The following is a 23,583-nucleotide window of genomic DNA, read 5'->3' as shown; positions in this document are numbered from 1 at the left end:
TTTAGGCCTATATTGAGCTATAGTTTTGTGAAAAAGTTGTCTTTTGTTGTTGTTTTATTTATTTTTGTGCTGTTTCTGGGCCTCCCACTTCCACTCAGTTCTTTTGCTCATGGCTGGTGCTCTACTACTTGAGCTACACCTCCACTTCTAGCTTTCTGCTGGTTAATTAGAAATGAAAGTTTCTTGGTTTTGTCTGGCAGGGCTGCTCTGAACTTTATTGTTTGTTTTGTTTTGTTTTTGTGCCTGTCCTGGGACTTAAACTCAGTGCCTGATTGCTGTCCTTAAGCTTTTTTGTCCAAGGCTAGTGCTCTATCTCTTGAGTCATAGCTCTACCTCCGAATTTTTGTAATTGGACATCAGAGTCTTATGGAATTTCCTGCCCTAGCTGGCTTTTGAACCATGACCCTAAGATTTCAGCCTCCTGAAGTTTAATTAGGGCCATGAGCCACCAGCTCTTGGCTGGCTTTGAACTTTGATCCTCAGTACTCTGCCTCCTCCTCAGTACCTAGGATAGGCACAGGCGTGAGCCACTGGTGCTTGGCTGTCTTAAAAAAAAAAAATGTACTAAGCCAACCACTGATTATGCATGCCTATAATCCTAGCTACTCTAGAAGCTGAGATCTAGAGGATCAAAATTGGAAGGCAGGTTGGGCTCAGCTATTTACCAGATTTCATCTCCAAAATAACCAGCAAAAGGAAAGGTTGGAGGCATGGCTCAAGTTGTAGAACACTGCCAAGTGAGTATAAGGCCCTGAGTTCAAACCCTGATACTGGCAAAAACAAAAGCAAAAACCCAAGTCATCAGTGAGAGAAAAAAGTAGTCCTATGTTGAGATCATCTTAATCTAAGAATGTATCAAGAAAATATAATTGTGCTTATATTTTAATAACAGGTCCATGAGAGGTCACACACAGGAGACCGGCCTTATCAGTGTGAGCATGCAGGCTGTGGGAAAGCATTTGCAACAGGTAAAAACATAAATTTTTGTTTATTGGTTCTAAAGGAGAATTGAGCATACAGGCTAGAGGCAGGAACTCTCGTGTCTACAGAAGCATGTGAGGTTTTTAGCTTCTCTCAAGGCTGGCACTCTACCATTTGAACCTCATCTCCACTTCACAACCTACTTTAAAAAAAAAAAAAAAGCAGGAAAAATAAAACCAAGTTTTAGAAGGTGACCTTTCAGTTTAATTAATACAGGCACCTTGAGTATGGAGAAATTGGGACTTAGTTGGCCAGGGCCACTCTCGGGACTCATGTGGCGGAGCTTAGACTTGATTAAGCCTCCTGCCTTCCATTTCTCATTTTTATCTTAATTCTACTTTAAGCTTTGGGAGTATGAGTTATGAATAACATTGGATAAAATTAGGGCATTTTAAAAAGGATGAGTCAGCTGGGTGATGGTGACTCATGCCCATAATTCTTTCTACTCAAGAGGCTGAGATCTGTGGATTGTGATTCACAGCCACAATTAACCAATTAACCTCCAAAAAGCCAAAGTAGAAATGTAACTCAAGTGGTATAATGCTAGCTTTGAGCTGAAAAAGCTCAGGGACAGTACAAGGCCCTGGGTTCAAGACCCCCAGGACTGACACACACAAAAAAGTGGGAGGAGCTGGTGTCTCACATCTGTAATCCTAGTTATTCAGGAGGCTGAGATCTGAGGATTACAGTTCAAAGCCCATCAGTCTGGGCAGGAAAAGTCCATGAGACTATTTATCTCCAATTAACACCAGAAAACCGGAAGTGGCCAACAAAAAAAGAAAAGAAAGGGCTAGGTGCTGGTGGCTCACACATATAATCTTTGCTATGTAGGAGGGTGAGATCTGATGATCAAGGTTTGAAGCCAGCCAGCCAGGAAAATCTTTGAGACTTTTTTTTTTTAACCAGTCCTGGGGCTTGAACTCAGGGCCTGAGTTTCTTTTTGTTCAAGGCTAGCACTCTACCACTTGAGCCACAACACCACTTCTGGCTTTTTCCATTTATGTGTTACTGAGGAATCACATCTAGGGCTTCATGTATGCTAGGCAAGCACTGCCACTAAGCCACATTCCCAGCCCTGTGAGATTTATCTACAGTTAATCATAGAAAAAGCTGGAAGTAAAGTTGTGCCTCAAGTGATAGAGTGCTAGCTTTGAGCAAAAATAATACCCAGGGGGCTGGGAAGGTGGCTCAGTGGTAGAGTGCTTGCCTTGCATGCATGAGGCCCTGGGTTCAATTCCTCAGCACCACATAAGCAAAAAAGCTGGAAGTGGCGCTGTGGCTCCAGTGGTAGAGTGCTAGCCTTGAGCTGAAGAGCTGAGGGACAGTGCCCAGGCCCAGAGTTCAGGCCCCATGACTGGCGGAAAAAAAAAATAATAATAATAATACCCAGGCCCCTAGTTTAAGCCCCAGGACTGGCAAAAATTAAAAGGAAAAAGGAAGAGATCACATCATTTTCTAAACAAAGATAAAGTATTGAATTTTTGGCATGACAGGCCTGAGCTATCAATATTTTCTCATGCATTTTTAGTAGTTTTTCCACTGAATTTGCCCAGTATTTTGCCCTTATTATTTAACACACACACACATACACACACACACACACACACACGTATGCATGCACATGTGCACATGTCTATAATTCTAGCTACTCAGAAAGCTGAGATCAGGGGATCAAGGTTCAAAGCCAACCTTTTTTTGAACCTTTTTTTCTTTTTCTTTCTTCTTCTTTTTTTTTTTTTTGCCAGTCCTGGGCTTGAACTTAGGGCCTGGGCTCTGTCCCTCAGCCTCTCGGTGCTCAAGGCTATCACTCTACCACTTGAGCCACAGTGCCTCTTCTGGTCTTTACTGTTTATGTGGTGTTGAGGAATGTTAAACCCAGGGCTTCATGCATGCTAGGCAAGCACTCTACCACTAAGCCACATGCCCAGCCTCCACAAGACGCTTATCTCCAATTAACCATCAGAAAACAGGCAGTGGTTCTGTGGCTCAAAGTGGGAGACTAGTAGCCTTGAGCAGAAAAACTCAGGAACAATTCCAAGCCTTGAGTTCAAGTACCATGGCCAACACAAAAAAAAAAGGTCTCGGATTTGTCTGTCCAGACTGACTCTGAACAGCACTTTTTCATATCTCAGCCTCTTGAGAAGATAGGATCATAAGTGCCCAGCTTTGCTATATTTTTAATTGCTTTATCCCAATGTGCTTGTTTAGAGAAGTATTAATTTTTTGGAATTTCCCTTAAAGGTTATGGATTAAAAAGTCATTTTAGAACTCATACTGGAGAAAAGCCATATCGATGTTCAGAAGATAATTGTACTAAATCTTTCAAAACTTCAGGAGATCTACAGAAACATATCAGAACCCATACAGGTACTGATGAGAATAGAATATCATATATAGCCATTTTATGTGTGTCTGTTGGGTATGTGGGGGTATGTATATTTGTGTGTGTGTTGAAGGGGGCTTCTCCCTAGAAGTTGTTTAATTTGAGCACAAAGATCTCATAGGCAAAGGCCACTTCTTGCCTAACAGTTAAAAGCCTTTAGGTTCCAAGGTTATACAAAGCAAATATGAAAAGAAGTAGTATAATTGGCAGATTAATGTTTTCATAAATTTATATGTGAAAATAGTAACATGTTCAGCATAATGTATATTCTGTCAAGGCAACAGATTATAAAAAGACTAAAATTATATTTCTTTTCAATAATATAGAATAAATAAACTTTTAGGATATCCTGGAGTTTTTCTTAATCCTTATTCTTTCTTTTGTTTCTTTCTCTGTTTTTTTCTGCTCAATTTATGCCTATCTAGATGATTCTATCTTGGAAAGTCATGTAGTCACTGATGGGTTTTGACTGCTATTGAGATTTCCTTATGAAAATTTAAGTTTGTAGTAGAAGATGCCTTTTCCAAGAAAAGGAGAAATGCCCGAAAGGCAACCTCAGCACAAAAATGGTAGTTTTGAGTATGATCCTAGACAGAACTGAAGGATAAGACCTTCCAATCTTCTATATGTTTTTGTACCATTTAATTTATTCCATTTTATATTTTCAGGAGAAAGGCCCTTTAAGTGTCCCATTGAAGGCTGTGGTCGGTCCTTTACAACATCAAATATCAGGAAAGTGCACATTAGGACACACACAGGAGAAAGACCCTATTACTGCACAGAACCAGGATGTGGAAGGGCATTTGCCAGTGCAACCAATTATAAAAACCATGTGCGGATACACACAGGTAACTGTCACACATCGCTTCATCTTGTTTCAGTTTGACTCCTGCCATGGTTTTTTCCAGAAACCGTTTCCAGCTAATCTCTTCCCTCCTTCCTAAAACATGATATGTTGGAAAGGGGTTAAGCATTTTTAAAGTTTTTCAGTTAAAAAATACTGTTTAGCCAGGCGCTGGTGGCTCACGCCTAGCTACTCAGGAGGCTGAGATCTGAGGATCCTGGTTCAAAGCCAGCTCGTGCAGGAAAGTCCATGAAACTTATCTCCAGTTAACCACCAGAAAACCAGAAGTGGCACTGTGGCTCAAGTGATAGAGCGCAAGCCTTGAGTTAAAGAGCTGAGGGACAATGCCCAAGCCTGGAGTTCCAGACACATGACTAACAAAAAAAAAAAGTACTATTTAACATTCAGATGTGTATCTGTTAATCATTGAGCATCTTTTATGGGCTTAACTGCCAGAGACTAGAGATGCAGATGCAGAGGCTATTTATTTAGGGAAATAAAGTATGCATGGACTTGCTGATTATAGTCTCCTAATATGTGAACACAATGCTATGGCAAAGTCAGGCTTAGTGTAGTGGGTTTCTTTGTTTATGCTTAGAAACTGAGTATCGCTGTGTAGCAAAGATAGCAGCAAGCTCAAAATTCTCCCGAATGCTGGGATTACAGGCCTGTACCACCATGCCTGGCAGCTTTTTGAGGTTCAACCATGGCATAGCTCCTTTCCCCTCCCCTCCCCTCCTTTTTCACCTTCACCTCTCTCCTTCCCTTTCTCTTCCATTCCCTCCTTTTCCCCTCCCCTTCTTTCTTTTCTCCTTTCCTTTCCTCTCTATCTCTTTTTCTGTTGCTTTTTTTTTTTTTTTTGGTCAGCCATGAGGCTTGAACTCAGCCTGGACGCTGTCCCTCAGCTCTTCAGCTCAAGGCTAGCACTCTACCACTTGAGCCACAGCGCCACTTCCAGTTTTCTGGTTTTTTATTGGAAATAAGAGTCTTGGGCTTGGAAGGTGGCTCAGTGGTAGAGTGCTTGCCTTGCATGCATGAGGCCCTGGGTTCGAGTCTTCAGCACCACATAAGCAGAAAAAGCCAGAAGTGGTGCTGTGGCTCTAGTGGTAGAGCGCTAGCCATGAGCTGAAGAGCTGAGGGACAGCGCCCAGGCCCAGAGTTCAGGCCCCACGACCAACAACAACAACAACAAAAAAAGAGTCTCACAGGCCGGGCACCGGTGGCTCACGCCTATAATCCTAGCTACTCAGGAGGCTAAGATCTGAGGATCATGATTCAAAGCCAGCCCAGGCAGGAAAGTCTGTGAGACTCTTATCTCCAATAAACCACTAGAAAACTGGAAGTGGCGCCGTGGCTCAAGCGGTAGAGCACTCGCCTTTGAGCTGAAGAGCACAGGGACAGCGCCCAAGCCCAGAGTTCAAGCCCCACGACTGACCAAAAAATAAAAAAAGAGTCTCTGGGCCTGGCTTACTTCACTTATTCTGGCTTTTTTGTTGGCTGATCAGGAATAAAAATGTCACAGACTTTCCTGCCTCTGCAGGCTTTGAACTTCAGTCCTGGATCTCAGCTTCCTGAGTAGTTAGGATTACATATGTGGACCACTAGCACTCAATTTAGATGGAGGTTTGTTGGGGTTTTTTCGTCCTGGGGCTTCAACGCTGGGCTTGGGTACTATTCTTGAGCTCTTCAACACAAGTCTAGTGCTCTACCACTTTGAGCCACAGCTCCATTTCTGGTTTTCTGGTGGTTAACTGGAGATAAGGGTCTCATGGACTTTCCAGCTCTAGCCAACTTTAACCAGATCCTATTCAGCCTCCTGAGTAGGATTACAGACATGAGCCACTGGCACCTGGCTTTTTTTTTTTTTTTTTTGGTCCAGTCATGGTGCCTGAACTCTGGGCCTGGGCACTGTCCCTCAGCTCTTCAGCTCAAGACTAGCGATCTACCACTTGAGCCACAGCGCCACTTCCGGCTTTTTTTCTTTTTGCTTATGTGGTGCTGAGGAATCGAACCCAGGGCCTCATGCATGCAAGGCAAGCGCTCTACTACTGAGCCACCTTCCCAGCCCCCTTTTTTTTTTTTTTAGGAGGCTGGGAAAGTGGCTCAATAGAAGAGCGCTTGCCTTGCGGGCATGAGGCCCTGGGTTCAATTCCTCAGCACCACATAAGCAGAAAAAGCCGGAAGTGGTGCTGTGGCTCAAGTGGTAGAGCGCTAGCCTTGAGCTGAAGAGCTGAGGGACAGCGCCCAGGCCCAGAGTTCAGACCCCACGACCAGACCCTCCCCCCTCCCAAAAAAAAAAAAACTTTGGAAGTGGTACTGTGGTTCAAGTGGTAGAGTGCTAGCCTGAGCTGAAGAGCTAAGGGACGGGCCCAGGCCCACAGTTTAAGCTCCATGACCCAAAAAAAAAAGAATTAAAACTTTTACTTCCCTTTACAATGTGCTTGCTGTTAGTAAATACTGAGTAAGGGGTGTGTGTGTGTGTGTGTTTGTGTGTGTTTGTGTGTGTGTGTGTGTGTTGGTACTGGAACTTAGACTCAGGTTCTTGAGCTCTCACTTGGCTTTCTTGCTCTCATCTGGTTTTCTACCACTTGAGCTACACCTCCAGTCCCTGAATAGCTTTTCTTTTCCTTTAGACCAGTCCTGATGCTCGAACTCAAAGTGCTTTCCTTCAGCTTTCTCTCTCACTTGAGACACAACTCCATATCTGGCTTTTTGTGGCTAATTGGAGATAAGAGTCTCACAAACTTTCCTGCTCAGGCTAGCTTTGAACTTTCATCCTAAGCTCTTAACCTGCAGAGTAGCTAGGATTATAGGCATTGACCACTGGTGCCTGGTCCTGAATAGCATTTGATTGGCAATAACAAGTCATATTATATGGCTGGGGACATGGCTCAGCATTAGAGCTTCTGCCGATTGAATACTCTCCCCAAGTATTTGGGGAGGGTATCAAATGAAGGGACAGAAAACAGTAGCTCAAGTGGTAGAGCACATGACTAACAAATTGAAGCCCTGAATTCAGTCTCTAGAACTGAGAAGAAAAAGTCGGATGAACTTAAATGAAACATGTATGCCCTTTTAGACACTGACACGTCTAAATATGTTCAATAGACATTTTAGAAAATTCCTTTTCATTATCTTTAGAAAATTGTTAGGGTAAGCTGTATTGGTTATAGTAATACTTACACTTATTATTGTTAATATTAAAATAATGCTATTAATGATATCTATATTACTTATAGGAAGCAATCAATTTCATCAAAATTTCATTAAAATTCGACTGGGCAATAACTCCATCCTTACTTTTCTCAAACCAAGTTCTTAATTTCTCTTGAAATTAAGGGAAAAGAAAGATTTATGCCCAGGCCATTAATTCTCTCAGGATGCAGACTGCCTTCTGAGCCAAGTCAAAATCCATAACCACAATAAAGAGAATTTTTTGTTTTGGTATTCTTTTCTTATATGGTTTTATTGTAGAATGAGAAGGGATTTGGGATTTTTCTTCCCTCCCCCCATCCCTCAATGCTGGGGATTGAACTTGGCCTTCCACATAAACTAGGCAAGTGCTGTTACACCTCAAGCCAGATTGGTCAACTAGTATTTTTAGCTGTCCCAACGCCTCTCAGGTATAACTATCTGCCTATGTAGAAGGTGACTTTTTTATATGTTCTTTACCTAGGAGAAAAGCCATATGTTTGTACAGTTCCTGGGTGTGACAAAAGGTTTACAGAATATTCCAGTTTGTATAAACACCATGTTGTTCACACTCACTCCAAACCATACAACTGTAACCACTGTGGGAAGACATACAAACAGATCTCCACGCTGGCCATGCACAAACGGACAGCCCACAATGACACAGAGCCCATCGAGGAGGAGCAGGAAGCCTTCTTTGAGCCTCCTCCAGGTAAGTTTTGTCCATTCTGTCTGTTCCCGAGTGGGAATCTTAACAGCTAGGCATATAACTTATTATCTATGGTAGTTTTCCAAATCATGAAACTTTGTTCATATAATCACACAAACATAATTTACAAGTAGCATATCAGAGTAAGATACTGGTACTCCAGGTAGTTATAAGTGGGAAATGGTTTTCCTGTAAAACCATTTTTGGAGAGATGAAAATGAATTTTGTTAACTAGGTGAGGAAAATTGGTTTGGGGAAGGGCAGCAGAGGTAAGGGCAAGAAAACTGCCATGTAGAGGGACTGGCATATTCAACAGGCCTACAAGCTGGGAAAGGAAAATAATTTGGAGATAGTGAAAGAAGCCTAAAGGATGAGACTGGAGTAGTTAATTTAGGTTCATTAATGATGCTGGTCTTAATTAAAGAGCAGAGAAGTGCTCCAAATAATCCTTCATTGATTCAAATGCTCTTAGGAATAAGAGACAATTCATTATTTCCTCAATGCAGTAAGAAGATAGTATGGGGGCTTGAACTTAGGCCCTTGAGCTTGCTAAACTTTCTTGCTCAGGACTAGGTATTTTGCTGTTTGAGCCATGCCTCCGATTAAGCATTTTGCTGGTTAATTGGAGATAAAGTCTTACAAACTTTTCAGCCCAGGCTAGCTTCAAACTGAGAACCTCAACCTCCTGAGTAGCTGGGATTATAGGCATGAGAGACAACACCTGGCTATCTTACCTTCCCACCTTCCCTCTCTGTCTCTCTGTCCTCTTTCTCTCTGTGTCTGTCTCTCTATCATTTTTCTCTCTGTCTGTTTGTCCCTGTCTCTCTCTGTCTCTCTCTGCCTCTCTGTCTGTCTGTCTGTCTCTCTCTCTTGTGTCTATCCTGAGTCTGGAATTCAGGGGTTGGGCACTGTACTTGAGCTCTTATGCTCAAGGCTAGCACTCTTATTACTTGAACCATAACTCTATTTCCAACTTTTTGGTGGTTAATTGGAGATAAGAGTTTCATGGACTTTTCTGTCCAGGGTAGCTTTGAACTGCAATCCTCAGATCTCAGCCACCTGAGTAGCTAGCTAGGATTACAAGCATGAGCGATTGGCTCCTCACTCTTTTCTCATTTTTAACAACTAATTGAAATATTCAAAAATATTTAGGTAAAAAGTTGGTTGAAGAATAAAGAATTGGGGGCTGGGAAGGTGGCTCAGTGGTAGAGCGCTTGCCTTGCATGCCTGAGGCCCTGGGTTAAATTCCTCAGCACCACATAAGCAAAAAAAAAAAAAAAAGAATAAAGAACTATTCATCTGCTCAAAGATTATCTGTAGTCCTTTAATTTTTCCTTTTATATGATTGTCAGATGGTAGCATAAAAACAACAGTTCCTGTAGTCTTTTTCTTTTTGCTGGTTGTGGGGCCTGAACTCGGCCTGGGCACTGTCCCTCAGCTCTTCAGCTCAAGGCTAGCGCTCTACCACTTGAGCCACAGCACCACTTCCGGTTTTTTCTGCTTATGTGGTGCTGAGGAATTGAATCCAGGGCCTCATGCATGCAAGGCAAGCACTCTACCACTGAGCCACCTTCCCAGCCCCAGTTCCTATGGTCTTGAGTGCTAAATTATTTTCTAGCCAAAGTACTCCAAGTTAGATTTACACTGTGTGGGGAGATGTTGCTCAAAGGGTATGAAATTCTAGTTAGGCAGCAGGAGTAAATTCTGTAGCAGTTGTACATCATGATGACTACAATTAATGGTATACTTGGAAATTGTTCAAAGGAAAGAAGTAAATAAAATGATACTATAACTGCTAAATCTTTCTAGTTAGAAAGCTGACTTTAATTATATAAAATGTGGTTTATAAGGCTTTTTTTATTCTTTTCCTTACATATTGATAATTCAGATTATTAGGGGTTCTTGTTCCTTTGCCTATAATAACATTTAAAAAACTAAAACTACAATTGCTTTTCTAGTAGGAATAGATCTGTGTTCTTTTTCTCTTATATAACTCCTGAGTTTTCTAAGTCTTTGGAATAATAAAAAGTAAATAGCTGTGAAATAAAAAGGAGTAGAATAATGACCATCTGGAAATTACACTTTGATGACTGTAGTCAAATGAAAGTGTGCATCAACCACTGACTTTGGAAATGTTCTGAAATTAGTATAGTCCTTTTAATTGGGGAAGGAAAAAATTTCCTCTCTGGTGTCATGGATAGTGGAAAATATTGGAAGAGATGGATCTGTAATCTCATTGGTTGCCAAGAATAGCAGTAATGACTTGTAGAAGTTACTGTTTACTGATTCTTTGTGAGATAAAGAAGTGAGCCAGTATTCCTGTTTTGTCACTTATTAAATGATTAACTTCACTCCAGATATACAGCATTACATTGCTTTACACAATGATGTCATTGTGTGCTGATAACTTGTACCCTCTTGTGTTAAATGAGTTAGTAGATTTATTTACAAACCATTCTGGTTTTGTGGTTAATGTTTAGGAAGACTGCCTTATTCCCTTTATGGCATCTGAAGTTACTATAAGAATTTAGAAGATATTATCTTATATTGAGAGTTATTTCTGCCAGTCTTTCTATACAGTTCCTCTTCTCCTTATCCTCAACACATGTATACAAACAATATCATGTAATTATTCCAACCAAGAGAAAAATAAAAGCACTTAAATTTCATGGGAAAGGTTTGATTTGGACTGATTTGATTTGGTAATGTGGAGGTAGAAGAAGCCAATTTTCATGGTTTAGAATGTAATAATTTTAACTATATATATATATACATAATTTTAATATTTAAAATGTCTTCTGTTTTGTAAAGATTGGTTACTTGGTCACAAAAATCATTCATTTATTTTAAAACAGGTCAAGGTGAAGATGTTCTTAAAGGGTCCCAGATCACATATGTTACAGGCGTTGAAGGGGATGATGTTGTATCTACACAAGTAGCCACAGTAACTCAGTCTGGTTTGAGTCAGCAAGTTACACTCATATCCCAGGATGGGACTCAACATGTAAGTATCTACCAAAAACCAAACAAGTTAATACTTCTCTGTACTGGGGCTTGAAAGACAAGCTGGGTCTTGAATATCAAGACATAAAGTTGCTAGGCAGTGACAGGCACCCTAAAGGTTTCCTGTATTCTGTTGAAAAGATTATGTGAAGCAAGATTAATAGAGGAAAGGCTTGTACCTCTGTAAAATCCAAATGGTATTACTAGTATAGCACAGGTGAGGTAATGAGCCGGTGGCTCATGCTTGTAACATTAGCTACTCAGAAGGCTGAGAGCTGAGGATTGTTGATTCACAAAGCCAGCTGGCAGGAAAGTCGGTGAGACTCTTATCTCCAATAAATTACAGGGAAAAAGGGGGTGGGCAGAGCAGGGGGAGTGGAGCTGTGGCTCAAGTGGTAAAGCACTAGCTCTGAATAAAAGTTCGGGGACAGTATCCAAGGTGGGGGGAAAAGGTGAGGTGACTGAGTCAAGGCATGAAACACATCTCACAGAATGAGGGAGAATGAGGAAGCAGCAACACCATTGACTGAGGTGATGCGGATGTGATGGAAACATTTTTTAAAATGCTGGGAAATAAGTATCAGGCAAACCTCAAAATTTCCCATACTCTTTTTACTTAGGAGCCTTGGTATTTCATTCAACCTGCTTCACAGAGTTTATGAGTTTTTATTTCAGTTTTCCCCAAGAAAAGCTATTTTTGGATAGCTGTCATTATTTTCTAGGTGCCATTAGTCTACATTAATTCAGCTTTGATTTTCTTTTAAGCTTTAGCTAAAGGTGTTTTAGAATCTGGTAAAAATAGGTACATAGGGTATGATGTCCCTTTTTTCCTCTAGTTTGTATTTCTTTATCCTCAGAGCCTTTTTCCTTACCCATCTCACAGAGCTTTACATTATTTCACATTTAATTTGCCTTTGTTTCGATACCCGTTACCATTCTGGCATTAGCTCAGAAACTGCACATATTCTGGATTGAATAACACAAGGTATCCCTGCCATTGCATCACATCCATTCCACAGTGCCCACTTCAGTAGCACAGTTCTCAGCACAGTGCTCTCTTTCCACTGATTAATATACAAGATTGAACAGAATTACTTAATTCAAGTCAACCCTAACACTTTGTCTTTAATGAGATCACCACATACAGAGTTCCTCTGAGGTCATTTGATCTAATCTTTCTCCCTCCTTATTCAAGAGAAATCCTTTTTGTAGCAGCTCTGAAACCACCCCTACAGAGATACTCTGGATGGTTGGGCAGTTTCTCTAAAGAGGCAGCCTGTCCCATTGTTCAGCAACTCTAGTGTCATCCATTCATAGCTTAGTCTCTGACCATACAAAATGTAATTCCTATCCATGTATTTCAAAATAACTATCCTTCCTATACCAGTTCTCTCTATACCTAATTTTCCCATGTCTTTCGGAGATTTGAGAGATTAAGTCAGTCAAACATAGACATTTATTAATCATCTACCAGTACTAGGTACAGTACTAGAAGAACATGAAGAGAGGTTTCATAGTCTAGCAGGAGAAAGACATCTCTAAAGTGAAGGGTAATTCTTAGAAGAAATCCTAGAGGCCTTCCTAGAGAATGGTCATTCTCAGAGAGGTTTTAGAGGATTTTCTTGAGTTTACCAGGGAAAGAACGAAGGAAACAGCAAAGCCATGAAAATATAACAAAATGTGACACTGTGTGAACTGCAAACAGTCATGGCTGTCAGATGCAGATTTGAATATAGTAGAAGATGAATCTGGAGAATTTGTAGAAGCCAGATCATGAAAGGTCAGGAATGTCATGTAAGAAGTCTGAACTGTAGTTAAGGATAAGAATTTAAGTAGGGAGGCTGGGAAGGTGGCTCAGTGGTAGAGTGCTTGCCTTGCATGCATGAGGCCCTGGGTTCGATTCCTCAGCACCACATAAGCAAAAAGAAAAAAGCCGGAAGTGGCGCTGTGGCTCAAGTGGTAGAGCGCTAGCCTTGAGCTGAAGAGCTGAGGGACAGTGCCCAGGCCCAGAGTTCAGGCCCCACGACCAGACCCAAAAAAAAAAAAAAATAGGGAGCACGATGAGACTTGCTCTTCTTTGTTTTAGAAAAGTATCAAGGTATGGGCTTGGAATGTGGCTTAATGCTTGCTTAGCATGCATGAAGTCCTGTCCTGGGTTTGATTCCTCAGTACTGCATAAACAGAAAAAGCCAGAAGTGGCCCTGTGGCTCAAGTGGTAGAGAGCAAAAGAAACTCAGGGACAGTGCCCAGGCTTTGAGATCAAGCCCCAGGACTGGCCAAAAAAAAAAAGTAGCAAGGTATAGAGAGTAATGAGAGCAGGATTAGAGAGAAGTTGAATTATTATAGAAATTATTGCAGAAATAATCATCTAAATTAGCAATAGAGATAAAAAGGATTATATGAATTCAAGAAATCTGCATTTTGCTGAAAGTTTATTCCTTTGTAAAGGTATATTTGTTCCTACAAAGTAAACTTATGCAAGGATTAAGCTCAATCCTTACTTATGACAAATGCAGCAAGAAATATTGACTGACCAGTAAAATGAACTATTTTTTTTTTGCAGGTCAATATATCTCAGGCTGACATGCAGGCCATTGGCAACACCATCACAATGGTAACACAGGATGGCACGCCTATCACAGTGCCTACTCATGACGCAGTCATCTCCTCAGCAGGAACACACTCTGTTGCTATGGTCACTGCTGAGGGCACAGAAGGACAACAGGTAAATACTTTTGACTTTTATATCAAATAGTACATACATCAGTAGTAAAGCTATATTTAAGTACCCGTGGTCCACATGTGTAATCCTAGCTACTCAGGAAGCTGAGATCTGAGAACTGAGGTTTAAGGCCAGTTCCTCTAGAAGGAAAGTCCATGAGAATCTTTTTTCTTTTTTGGTTGGTCATGGGGCTTACACTCAGGGCCTGAGCGCTGTCCCTGAGCTCTTTTGCTCAAGGTTAATGCAGTAACACAGCGCCACTTCTGGTTTCTGGTGGTTAATTGAAAATAAGACTCTCATGTACTTTTCTGCTTCAGCTGGCTTTGAACCCCCCCATCCTCAGATCTCAGCCTCCTGAGTAGCTAGGATTATAGGTTTGAGCCACCAGTGCCCTGTGATTCATGGTTTGTTTTTGTTTTTGGCAGTCTTGGGCCTTGAACTTGGCCTTTACACTGTCCCAGAGCGTCTACCTCTGGAGCCATTCTATATTTTTCTGTTTATATGGTACTGAGGAATGGAACCCAGGGCTTCATGCATGCTAGGCAAGCACTCTATCTCTAAGCTCCCTTCCCCAGCCCTCATGTATTTTATTATACTATTTACTTGAGAGAGACAGATAAACAGACCAACCAACCAAATGACCAAAACACAACCACTAGCCTTCAGGCTAGTATTCCCAACTAATCAGTCATTTCTGAGGCTCAAGGCTCCTGAATAGGTTTATAGCCCTGTTTGGGTAAATACCTGACTCTGGGTATTTACCTAAGATAGATTTACTATAGTTGCTAGTCTTTAAAAACAGTGACCCTAAGGCAAACATTCCTCAGATCCTTGTTTGGAGCTTATGGGTCCTTCAACTAGTCTGGAGATGAGGCTTTTTTTTTTTTTTTTTTTTTTGCCAGTCTTGGAGCTTGAACTCAGTCTTGGAGTCTGAGCTTCTCTGTGCTCAAGGCAAGTACTCTACCACTTGAGCCAAGCACCACTTCTGGCCTTTCTGTTTATGTAGTACTGAGGAATCGAACTCAAGGCTTCACACATGCTAGGCAAAAACTCTACCACTAAGCCAGAGATGAGGCTTTTATAGCCAAAATAAAAGTAGACAGCTTTGGGAAACTGAAGATATGAGACTAGACATTGTCACTGTTCCTTCTGCTGCAGCTGTAGACCATTGCACAAATGTTGGCGTCCCCTTAGGATGTTTGGACTCAGTCTGTGAATTATCTGTAACACTTAAAAACACTTAAGTTGTTTATGTTCACAGGAACAAAATCCTTCTCTGGCTCATTCTTTTTCTGTTTCTCCCACTTTCTCTCCATTTCCCCTTTTCTTCTTTTATTATTTCTCATACCCCCTTTTTTTTTTAAAGTGGTACTGGAATCAAACCTCAGACCTCTCTAGTACCAGGCCAGGACAGACCCTGAGCTACATCCATAGCCCCCTCCCACCACCTTTTGTTTCTAGCAGAGGTTGTGTTTTGCATCTAAATTGCCTTTATCATTAGTATAATGATAATGGGACTGAGCTTGAATTCTGGGCTTTTAGGCTTACTGGGTGTTCTACCCTAGAACCTAATGCCATCAGCCCTAACTGTTTTATTATCCTAATAGAGATAGGCTCTGGAAATGGATCTTTCATTCTTGATATTAGTTAGCTTTCATTAATTTTTTTTTTTTTTGTAGGTTGTGGGGCTTGGACTCTGGGCCTGGGTGCTGTCTCAGCCCTTTAGCTCTTGAGCCACAGTGCCACTTCTGGTTTTCTGAGCAGTTAATTGGAGATAAGAATCTCATGGGGGGGAGGGGGGCTCAGTGTTAGAGTGCTTGCCTTGTATGCGTGAGACCCTGGGTTCGATTCCTCAGCACCACATAAGCAGAAAAAGCTGGAAATAGCGCTGTGACTCAAGTGGTAGAGTGCTAGCCTTGAGCTGAAGAGCTGAGGGACAGTGCCTAGGCCCAGAGTTCAGGCCCCAGGACCCACCCAAAAAAAAATTCTCACCAATTTCCCTGCTGGGGCTGGCTTTGAACTGTGATCTTCAGATCTCAGCCTCCTGAGGAGCTAGGATTACAGGTCTGAGCCACTGGCACCCAGCTCATTTTAGGGGGGTCCAGTTGTGGGGCCTGAACTCTGGGCCTGGGCACTGTCCCTCAGCTCTTCAGCTCAAGGCTAGCACTCTACCACTTGAGCCACAGTACCACTTTCTGGCTTTTTTTTTTCTGCTTATGTGGTGCTGAGTAATCGAACACAGGGCCTCATGCATGCAAGGCAAGCGCTCTACCACTGTTTTGTTGGTGGTGGTGGTGGTTTAGGGGCTTGAACTTGGGGCCTGGGCTCTTTTCCTGAGCTCTTTTCATGCAAGGTTAGCATTCTACCACTTTGAGCCACAGTGCTACTTCCGGTTTTCTGGTTAATTATAGAAAAGAGTCTTAAGGACTTTCCTGCCTGGGCTGGCCTTGAACTACAATCCTCAAATCTCAGCTTCTGCATAGCTAAGATTACAGGTGTGAGCTACGGGTGGCTGGCTGATTCACTAAATTTTAATTTGGAATTTTTTATCATTCCTTCTTTGATTTGTGGATTAGACTTATGTTATTTAACTTCTGGAAACTGAGCTATGAGGATTGTGGTTCAAAGCCAGCCCAGGCAGGAACATCCATGAGATTCTTATCTCCCATTAACCGTCATAAAACTGGAAGCGGTGCTATGGCTCAAGTGGTAGAGCACTCGCCTTGAGCTCAAGAGCTCAGGGACAGCACCCAGGCCCAGAGTTCAAGCCCCACGACCGACCAAAAAAAAAAAGTGACAATTGTACAAAGGAGTTAAAGGCACAGCTCAAATTGAAAAAGGACTGCCTGAGTGGCAGTTCAATCCCTGAGGTCAATCCCTGGTACACTATCATTGTGTGATTGTGGTACAAGAGCCACAAAAGTCTGTTGTTTCTTCTGGCTAGGAACTTCAGGAGGATTAGGAAAAAGTTCCCTGAAGTCAAAGATGGGAAATGAGTATGAGAAGAGATGCTTCTTTTTGTCAGTAATGTCACTGATCTTTTCAGTTTTATTCTTTTTTTTTTCTTTATGTGGTGCTGAGGAATCGAACCCAGGGCCTCAGGCATGCAAGGCAAGCACTCTACCACTGAGCCACCTTCCCAGCCCCATGATCTTTTCAGTTTTACCAGTTAATTCTAGTTAAGAAACATAACAGGTAAACAGGAAAAAATAGTGTCTGTCACAGCACTGATCCGCTCTCAGAACTAAATAGACATTATGATAGTAATTAGTCTATATGTGTAATTTCCCAAGTAGGTACTTACAGGAAACAGAACCTAGGGACAGCTGTATCTGATGGAATATGGTATGACACATAACTTTTCTGTGTCCTGTCCCCTGCTGTACTGTTTGTTAATTTTGTAATCTTAGTTAAATCCCCTCTCTGAGTATTCCTCAAGAGTCTAGACAAGGGGCTGGGAAGGTGGCTCAGTGGTAGAGCGCTTGCCTTTCATGCCTGAGGCCCTGGGTTCGATTCCTCAGCACCACATAAGCAAAAAGAAAAAAGCCAGAAGTGGCGCTGTGGCTCAAGTGGTAGAGCGCTAGCCTTGAGCTGAAGAGCTGAGGGACAGCGCCCAGGCCCAGAGTTCAGGCCTCACGACCAGACCCAAAAAAAAAAAAAAGAGTCTAGACAAGGCAATACATAAGGTTTCTTCAGTGATAGGCTTCTATAAACTTACAGTACCTTGTATAAAATGGACTTTAACTTATTTGCATCATAGATTGAATTCTTCATATGTGTTTTATTTGGTTAAGGTTGCGATTGTGGCTCAAGACCTGGCAGCATTCCACACTGCATCATCAGAAATGGGGCACCAGCAGCATAGCCATCACTTAGTAACCACAGAAACCAGACCTCTAACCTTAGTGGCAACATCCAATGGCACCCAGATTGCAGTTCAGGTGAGTACAAGGGCATCCAGTCCTCAGTTGACAGCAGTGCTTCATAGCTCTTAACCTGGGGTCCTGGGTTTTATATAGCTTAGAGGAAGCAGGATACAGAATGATCTGGATACCTAGCTTTTAAGGAAATAGGTATATTTAGGTGATCTCAAAGTGACTTTACTACTTTGCATGTTGTTGAGAAATTGATAGCAAGAAAAAAAAATTCAGGCATGTATCCCTGTATGCATTCAGAGAGCTATCCTCACTGTCAAAATAAAAGTACAAGCTAGGCGACCGTGGTCTATAATCCTAACATCTCAGGAGGCTGAGATCTGAGGATCTCAGTTTGAATCCAGCTCAGACAGGTAAATCTGTGACTCATCTCCAATTAGCTACGAAGAAAGCTAGAAGTAGAGTTGTGGTTCAAGTAGAACACTAGCTTTGAGCACAAAGGGAACAGCATCTAGGCCCTGAGTTCAAGCCCCGGAACTAGTATACACACACACACACACACACACAAAAAAATCCCAAATAAACTATTTATTCTCCTGTAGAGAAGGTGAGTTTTATGTGCTTAATAATAGAGTCAACAGTAGTTTTTTTGTGTTTGGTTTTTGTTTTTTTTTTACCAGTCCTGGGGCTTGGATTTATTTCCTGGGCACTGTTCCTGAGCTGCTTTTGCTCAAGGCTAGCACTCTATTACGTGAGCCACAGTGCCACTTCTGGCTTTTTCTGTGTATGTGGTACTGAAGAATCGAACCCAGGGCTTCATGCATGTTAGGCAAGCACTCTTACCACTAAACCACAGTCCCAGCCTACTATTTTTTTTGAGCTTCCTAACAAGAGATTGTCTTTACCAGTAGTATTTAACAAGCCCAAGAGTCAGAATTATGAAGAGAAGTTTTATTTCTGCCATGTAATATTTCTTCAGCACTATTTTGATTGTGGCTTTTGAATTGTTAATGCTTGATGTATATCTTCTGTTTCAGCTTGGAGAACAGCCATCTCTGGAAGAAGCCATTAGAATAGCATCTAGGATCCAACAAGGAGAAACACCAGGGTTGGATGATTAATCCTCAGAACAATGGAGCAATAAAGCAGGAGCCTTTCATCTTCTGGCAGCAGAAATCCCTGAAGCCGGGGCCCAGGAAAACCAGAAGTTCCATTCCCGATACACTGTACACATTTTAATGCAAGAGTGGAGAACATTTTATTCTTGACACTTTTGTGTATATAACCCCTGGAATAAGTTCCCAAAGTGATTGTGTACAAGCCTGAAATTAGGGCAATACAGTACATTTTCATGTTACTCTTTTATCAGATTGCAATCTACTCGCAAGACCACTGAAGTCTTAATGGAGTCTTATGATGGATTTTTAACTTACTGTGAAAAAGAGAATAAAGGCTGTAACGAAAACTGTTGAAGGTTCTAGATGTCAAACAATCAAAACTCCAAAAGCCATCATGGACAATAAAGGTGTGAAGCCTTCAGATATTTCCCCTGTTAGTAGAGTGTCTGCAGTTTTTGTTCTGTTATATATTGTCCATTTTTATTTGTTTCATGGTTTGAAGACTGTACATTTCCTGTTTCCCTTTCCTGTTACATACCAACTTTTCAATTTGTAATGCACTAGCATTACATTGGATTATGTATAAAATTATAAAGTTTGGTTATTTAAAATTAAAACATTAAATCCAGTGTTTGGGTTTTGTTAAAGATTTTACTAAGTGTTCAGTTTTTTTGTAACTGTTTTTAAATGATAATTAATACTCTAAAGTTTGACCACAAGTTGGTGCCCAGGTAACTGCTATAAATAATTGGAAATGGCTTTACTCTGAAAATTAGGCTAGTACACTGGTGTAAATTATTTATTTTTGCTTATGTACTTTTGTTTTAAAGCTTATTTACCCTAAAGTTTATTATTAATTTTGAATACAGCAATTTTTTAAATGTTACCTTTTATTTGTTTTATTAAATTTGGGTGGAGTTTGGGGGGAATGTTCCAGCACACATAGGTTGACAGCATATTGTGTGTAACACACAGAATAAGCACTTTCCATGTATATTTTTTGTGGACTTGCGGTGGGCTTGTGTGATTTACTGTCATGAGACGGCACTACATTGTATACATGAGGAAACAGTATCCATGGTCGCTGATGGCCCCCAAGCCTGTGGCTGTGAAAGGCAGAGTATGGATTGGAGAACCTAGGCTTGCCCCTGCAGCAAGGAGGCAGATCTGGCCCTCTGGTCAGCTGTACCTGTGAAGGAACATTAAAACTCCTTTCTTTACTTTACTCTTTTTTTTTTTGTCAGCTGTGGGGCCTGAACTCTGGGCCTGGGCGCTATCCCTGAGCTCTTCAGCTCAAGGCTAGTGCTCTACCACTTGAGTCACAGCACCACTTCCAGCTTTTTCTGCTTATGTGATGCTGAGGAATTGAACCTAGAGCCTCATACATGCAAGGCAAGCACTCTACCATTGAGCCAACTTCCCAGACCCTAGTCTCTAAATTTTTATAAGGAGTAGAGACTGTAGGCCAGGTGTGTTTTTCTTTGTAGCAACCTTAAGTTGTGTCTGGGAGAAGAGTAAGATCAGGGTGTTTTCTTGAATGGGAAGAAAGGTTTGCCTTGAACATTTCCAGGATATATTGCAGAGGATTCTGTGGCAACTAGCTCCATTTACTACAGTCCCTCTCGGAGATTTTTCTTTTTTTTTTTTTTGTTGGTCGTGGAGCTTGAACTCTGGGCCTGGGCGCTGTCCCTCAGCTCTTCAGCTCAAGGCTAGCGCTCTACCACTTGAGCTACAGCGCCACTTCCGGTTTTCTGGTGGTTTATTGGAGATAGGAATCTCACGGTCTTTCCTACCCGGGCTGGCTTTGAACCGTGATCCTCAGATCTCAGCCTCCTGAGTAGCTAGGATTACAGGTGTGAGCCACCAGCGCCCAGCTCCTCTCGGAGATTTTTCATGTTTGATGACTCACTGTACATCCTGTACATCCTGTGCTGTGAAGAGACCCTATGGCAACTTCACTAGCTACTGTCTGCACAGCCCCATGACTGACAAAAAAAAAAAAATGTACTGTTTATGACATTCTATCCTGAAATTGCTTGTGCTCTTTCAAACAGAAAAACAATGACAACAAAAATAACCTCTCCTCCATCCACCCGCCCCCCCCCCCCCCTCTATATCCTGGGGGTTAAACTCAAGGCCTGGGTGCTGTCCCTGAGCTTTTTTGCTCAAGGCTAGCACGCTACTTTGAGCCAAAGCTCCCTTTCAGTTTTTCAGTGGTTAATTGGAGATGAGTCTCACTGCCTGGGCTGGCTTTGAACCACAGTCCTCAGATCGCAACATCCTGAGTAGCTAGGATTACAAGCACGAGCCACTGGTGCCTGGTTCCCTTTTTTTTTTTTTTTCCTTCCCCCCAGTGCTGGGGCTTAGACTCAGTACTTTGCACTTGCTAAGCAGATGTTCTACCACTTGAACCATAACCCTAGCCCTCTTGTGGGTTGTTCAAAGCCAAAAAGGAAAGAAACTGGCTCACGAATGAAAGGCATGTAGGTGGGCTCTGGGGTTCGTTGTCAGTAGAGGGTGCTATAGAGGTCAGGGAGCCATCCATAGCCACTTCATCTGTCTGTGTACCACTTCCTTCTGAGACAGTGTCCTGATCTGTACAGTCTTTAGTATGAAAAAAGACATATTCCCTCTGAAGTTTTGATAATTGAGTCTAATGAAGTAAGCTGACAAAAATAAAACTGCCAATAGACACACTAACAAAAAGGCATGCAAATTTACTATATGCATGAGCACAGGAAAGCCACACAAAACCTGAGTTGAAGAAAGCCAAATTGGGCATGGTGGTACACACCTGTAACCCCAGCAGTTTTGAGGCTGAGGCAGAAAAATTTCTCATTAAAGACTACCCTGGGCTATCAAGAGACACCTGTCTCAAAACAAAAACAAAAACCAGGATCTCAATTTGTAGCCTAGACTGGGCTTGAGTTTTCACTTCTGCCTCAGCCTCCTGAGGGCTGAGATTGCAGGAGTTTGCCATTCATGACCATTCTTAGAGACCCTATCCCAAAATGGGGGTGGGTGGGGAGTCGCTTAGGTTCCATAGGGGTTTGTGCTGTACATGATTTTTAGGGGAGATAGGCCTGAAGAGTAGACAATATCCTGAGACAAAATCTGTCTGGGCTCTCTGTATGGTGTCAGCTTCAGTCTCCTCTTCTGTTGAGTCAGTGTTTTCTGTTTCCTGAGGGAAAGGGCACAACACAGTTGCATTTCTGCTGGAGAAACTTGCCTTGGATAACTTCAGAATGGATTTAGTTCTGTGTTCTGGGAGAAGCAGAGGAGTGAGATGGGATAGGGAATTTATAGTGAACAGGTCAAAGGCCTTTTTATTTATTTTTTGCCAGTCCTGGGGCATGAACTCAGAATCTGTACACTGTCCTGAGCTTCTTTTGCTCAAGGCTAGCACTCAACCACTTGAGCCACAGCACCACTTCTGGCTTTTTCTGTGCATGTGCTACTGAGGAATTGAACCTGGGACTTCATACATGCTAGACAAGCACTCTACATCTAAGCCACATTCCCAGCCCAAGACCATGGTTCTGAAATTGCTTTTTCTTCCTCTCCCCCCTTTTAAACTACTCAGTATTCAGGTGGCTCACACCTATAATCCTAGCTACTCTGGAGGCTAAAATCTGAGGATCTCTGTTCAAAGTCAGCCCTGACAGTAAAGGCTATACAACTCTTAATCTCTAATCACCAAAGAGCCAGAAGTGGAGCTGTGGTTCTAGTGGTGAGAGTCCTAGCCTCGAGCGAAGGAAGCTCAGTGAAAGTGCCCAGCCAGCCCTGAGAGCAAGCCTCTGGACTGACAAAAAAAAAAAACAACGGTGCAGCAGGTCAAAACATACTCTGAGATATCCTGTTCTGAGCCCTCACACCCTGATGGAAGTCATTTCAGGCTAGGAGAAAGAAGGGAAGAGAAGGATCTCGACTTGGAAGAAATATTTACAGCCAACCTGAGAGGATAGTTTCCCCTCTCTCTCTCTCTCTCTCTCTCTCTCTCTCTCTCTTGCCAGTCTTGGGGCTCATTAAACTCAGGGCCTGGGCACTGTCTCTGACCTTCTTTGGGCTCAAGGCTAGCTAGCTCTCTACCACTACAACAGTTCTACTTCCAGCCGTTTCTGAGCAGTTTATTGGGAGATAAGAGTCTCTCGGACTCTCCTGCCTGGGCTGGCTTCCAACCATGATCCTCAGACTTTAGCATCTTGAGTAGCTAGGATTACAGGTGTGAGCCACCAGTGCCAGCTAAAAGGTAAGCTCTTTAAGAGACTATCAGAGATAAATTCAGAAATGCCATTATTAGGGTAGTAGGCTTTACCAAAAGGGAAACCTTCAATCCTGATGTTTTCTCTCTGGTTTAAACAACCTCTTGCCCTGTGCTTTCACTGTGCTATGACCACCAAGAAGGCCCTTACAAGCTGGGTGCCCATGGCTCATGCCTGTAACCCTAGCTACTCAGGGCTGAGATCTAAAAATGACAATTCAAAGTCAGTCCAGGCAGGGAAGTTTGTGAAACTCTTATCTCCAATTAACCACCAAAGTGCCAGTGATGGAGCTATGGCTCAAGTGACAGAGTGCTAGCCTTGAGTTAAAAAGTTCATGGAGGGGCTGGGAAGGTGGCTCAGTGGTAGAGCGCTTGCCTTGCATGCTCGAGGCCCTGGGTTCGATTCCTCAGCACCACATAAGCAAAAAGAAAAAAGCCAGAAGTGGCACTGTGGCTCAAGTGGTAGTGCGCTAGCCTTGAGCTGAAGAGCTGAGG

General features: G+C 42.3%; 1 protein-coding gene across 5 annotated transcripts in view; it reads left to right on the top strand.

Moving 5' to 3' along the window:
* Znf143 (zinc finger protein 143) overlaps window positions 1-19,474 on the top strand; it is a 43,667-nt gene extending 24,193 nt beyond the window's left edge. For all 5 annotated transcript variants that reach the window (XM_042691653.1, XM_042691652.1, XM_042691651.1 and 2 more), the window contains 8 exons: window positions 893-968; window positions 3,223-3,348; window positions 4,033-4,212; window positions 7,885-8,112; window positions 10,965-11,113; window positions 13,676-13,837; window positions 17,629-17,775; window positions 18,747-19,474. In XM_042691653.1, coding sequence (XP_042547587.1) covers window positions 893-968; window positions 3,223-3,348; window positions 4,033-4,212; window positions 7,885-8,112; window positions 10,965-11,113; window positions 13,676-13,837; window positions 17,629-17,775; window positions 18,747-18,830 — 1,152 coding nt within the window. In that variant the 3' untranslated portion in view covers window positions 18,831-19,474. The remainder of the gene's footprint in view (window positions 1-892; window positions 969-3,222; window positions 3,349-4,032; window positions 4,213-7,884; window positions 8,113-10,964; window positions 11,114-13,675; window positions 13,838-17,628; window positions 17,776-18,746) is intronic.
* Window positions 19,475-23,583: the final 4,109 nt, after the last annotated feature.

This window comes from Dipodomys spectabilis, unplaced genomic scaffold (genome assembly GCF_019054845.1).
Source record: "Dipodomys spectabilis isolate Male_0828 unplaced genomic scaffold, ASM1905484v1 ptg000145l, whole genome shotgun sequence".
In the NCBI taxonomy this organism is placed as follows: Eukaryota; Metazoa; Chordata; class Mammalia; order Rodentia; family Heteromyidae; genus Dipodomys; species Dipodomys spectabilis.
This window is presented reverse-complemented; position numbering and strand designations above follow the sequence as displayed.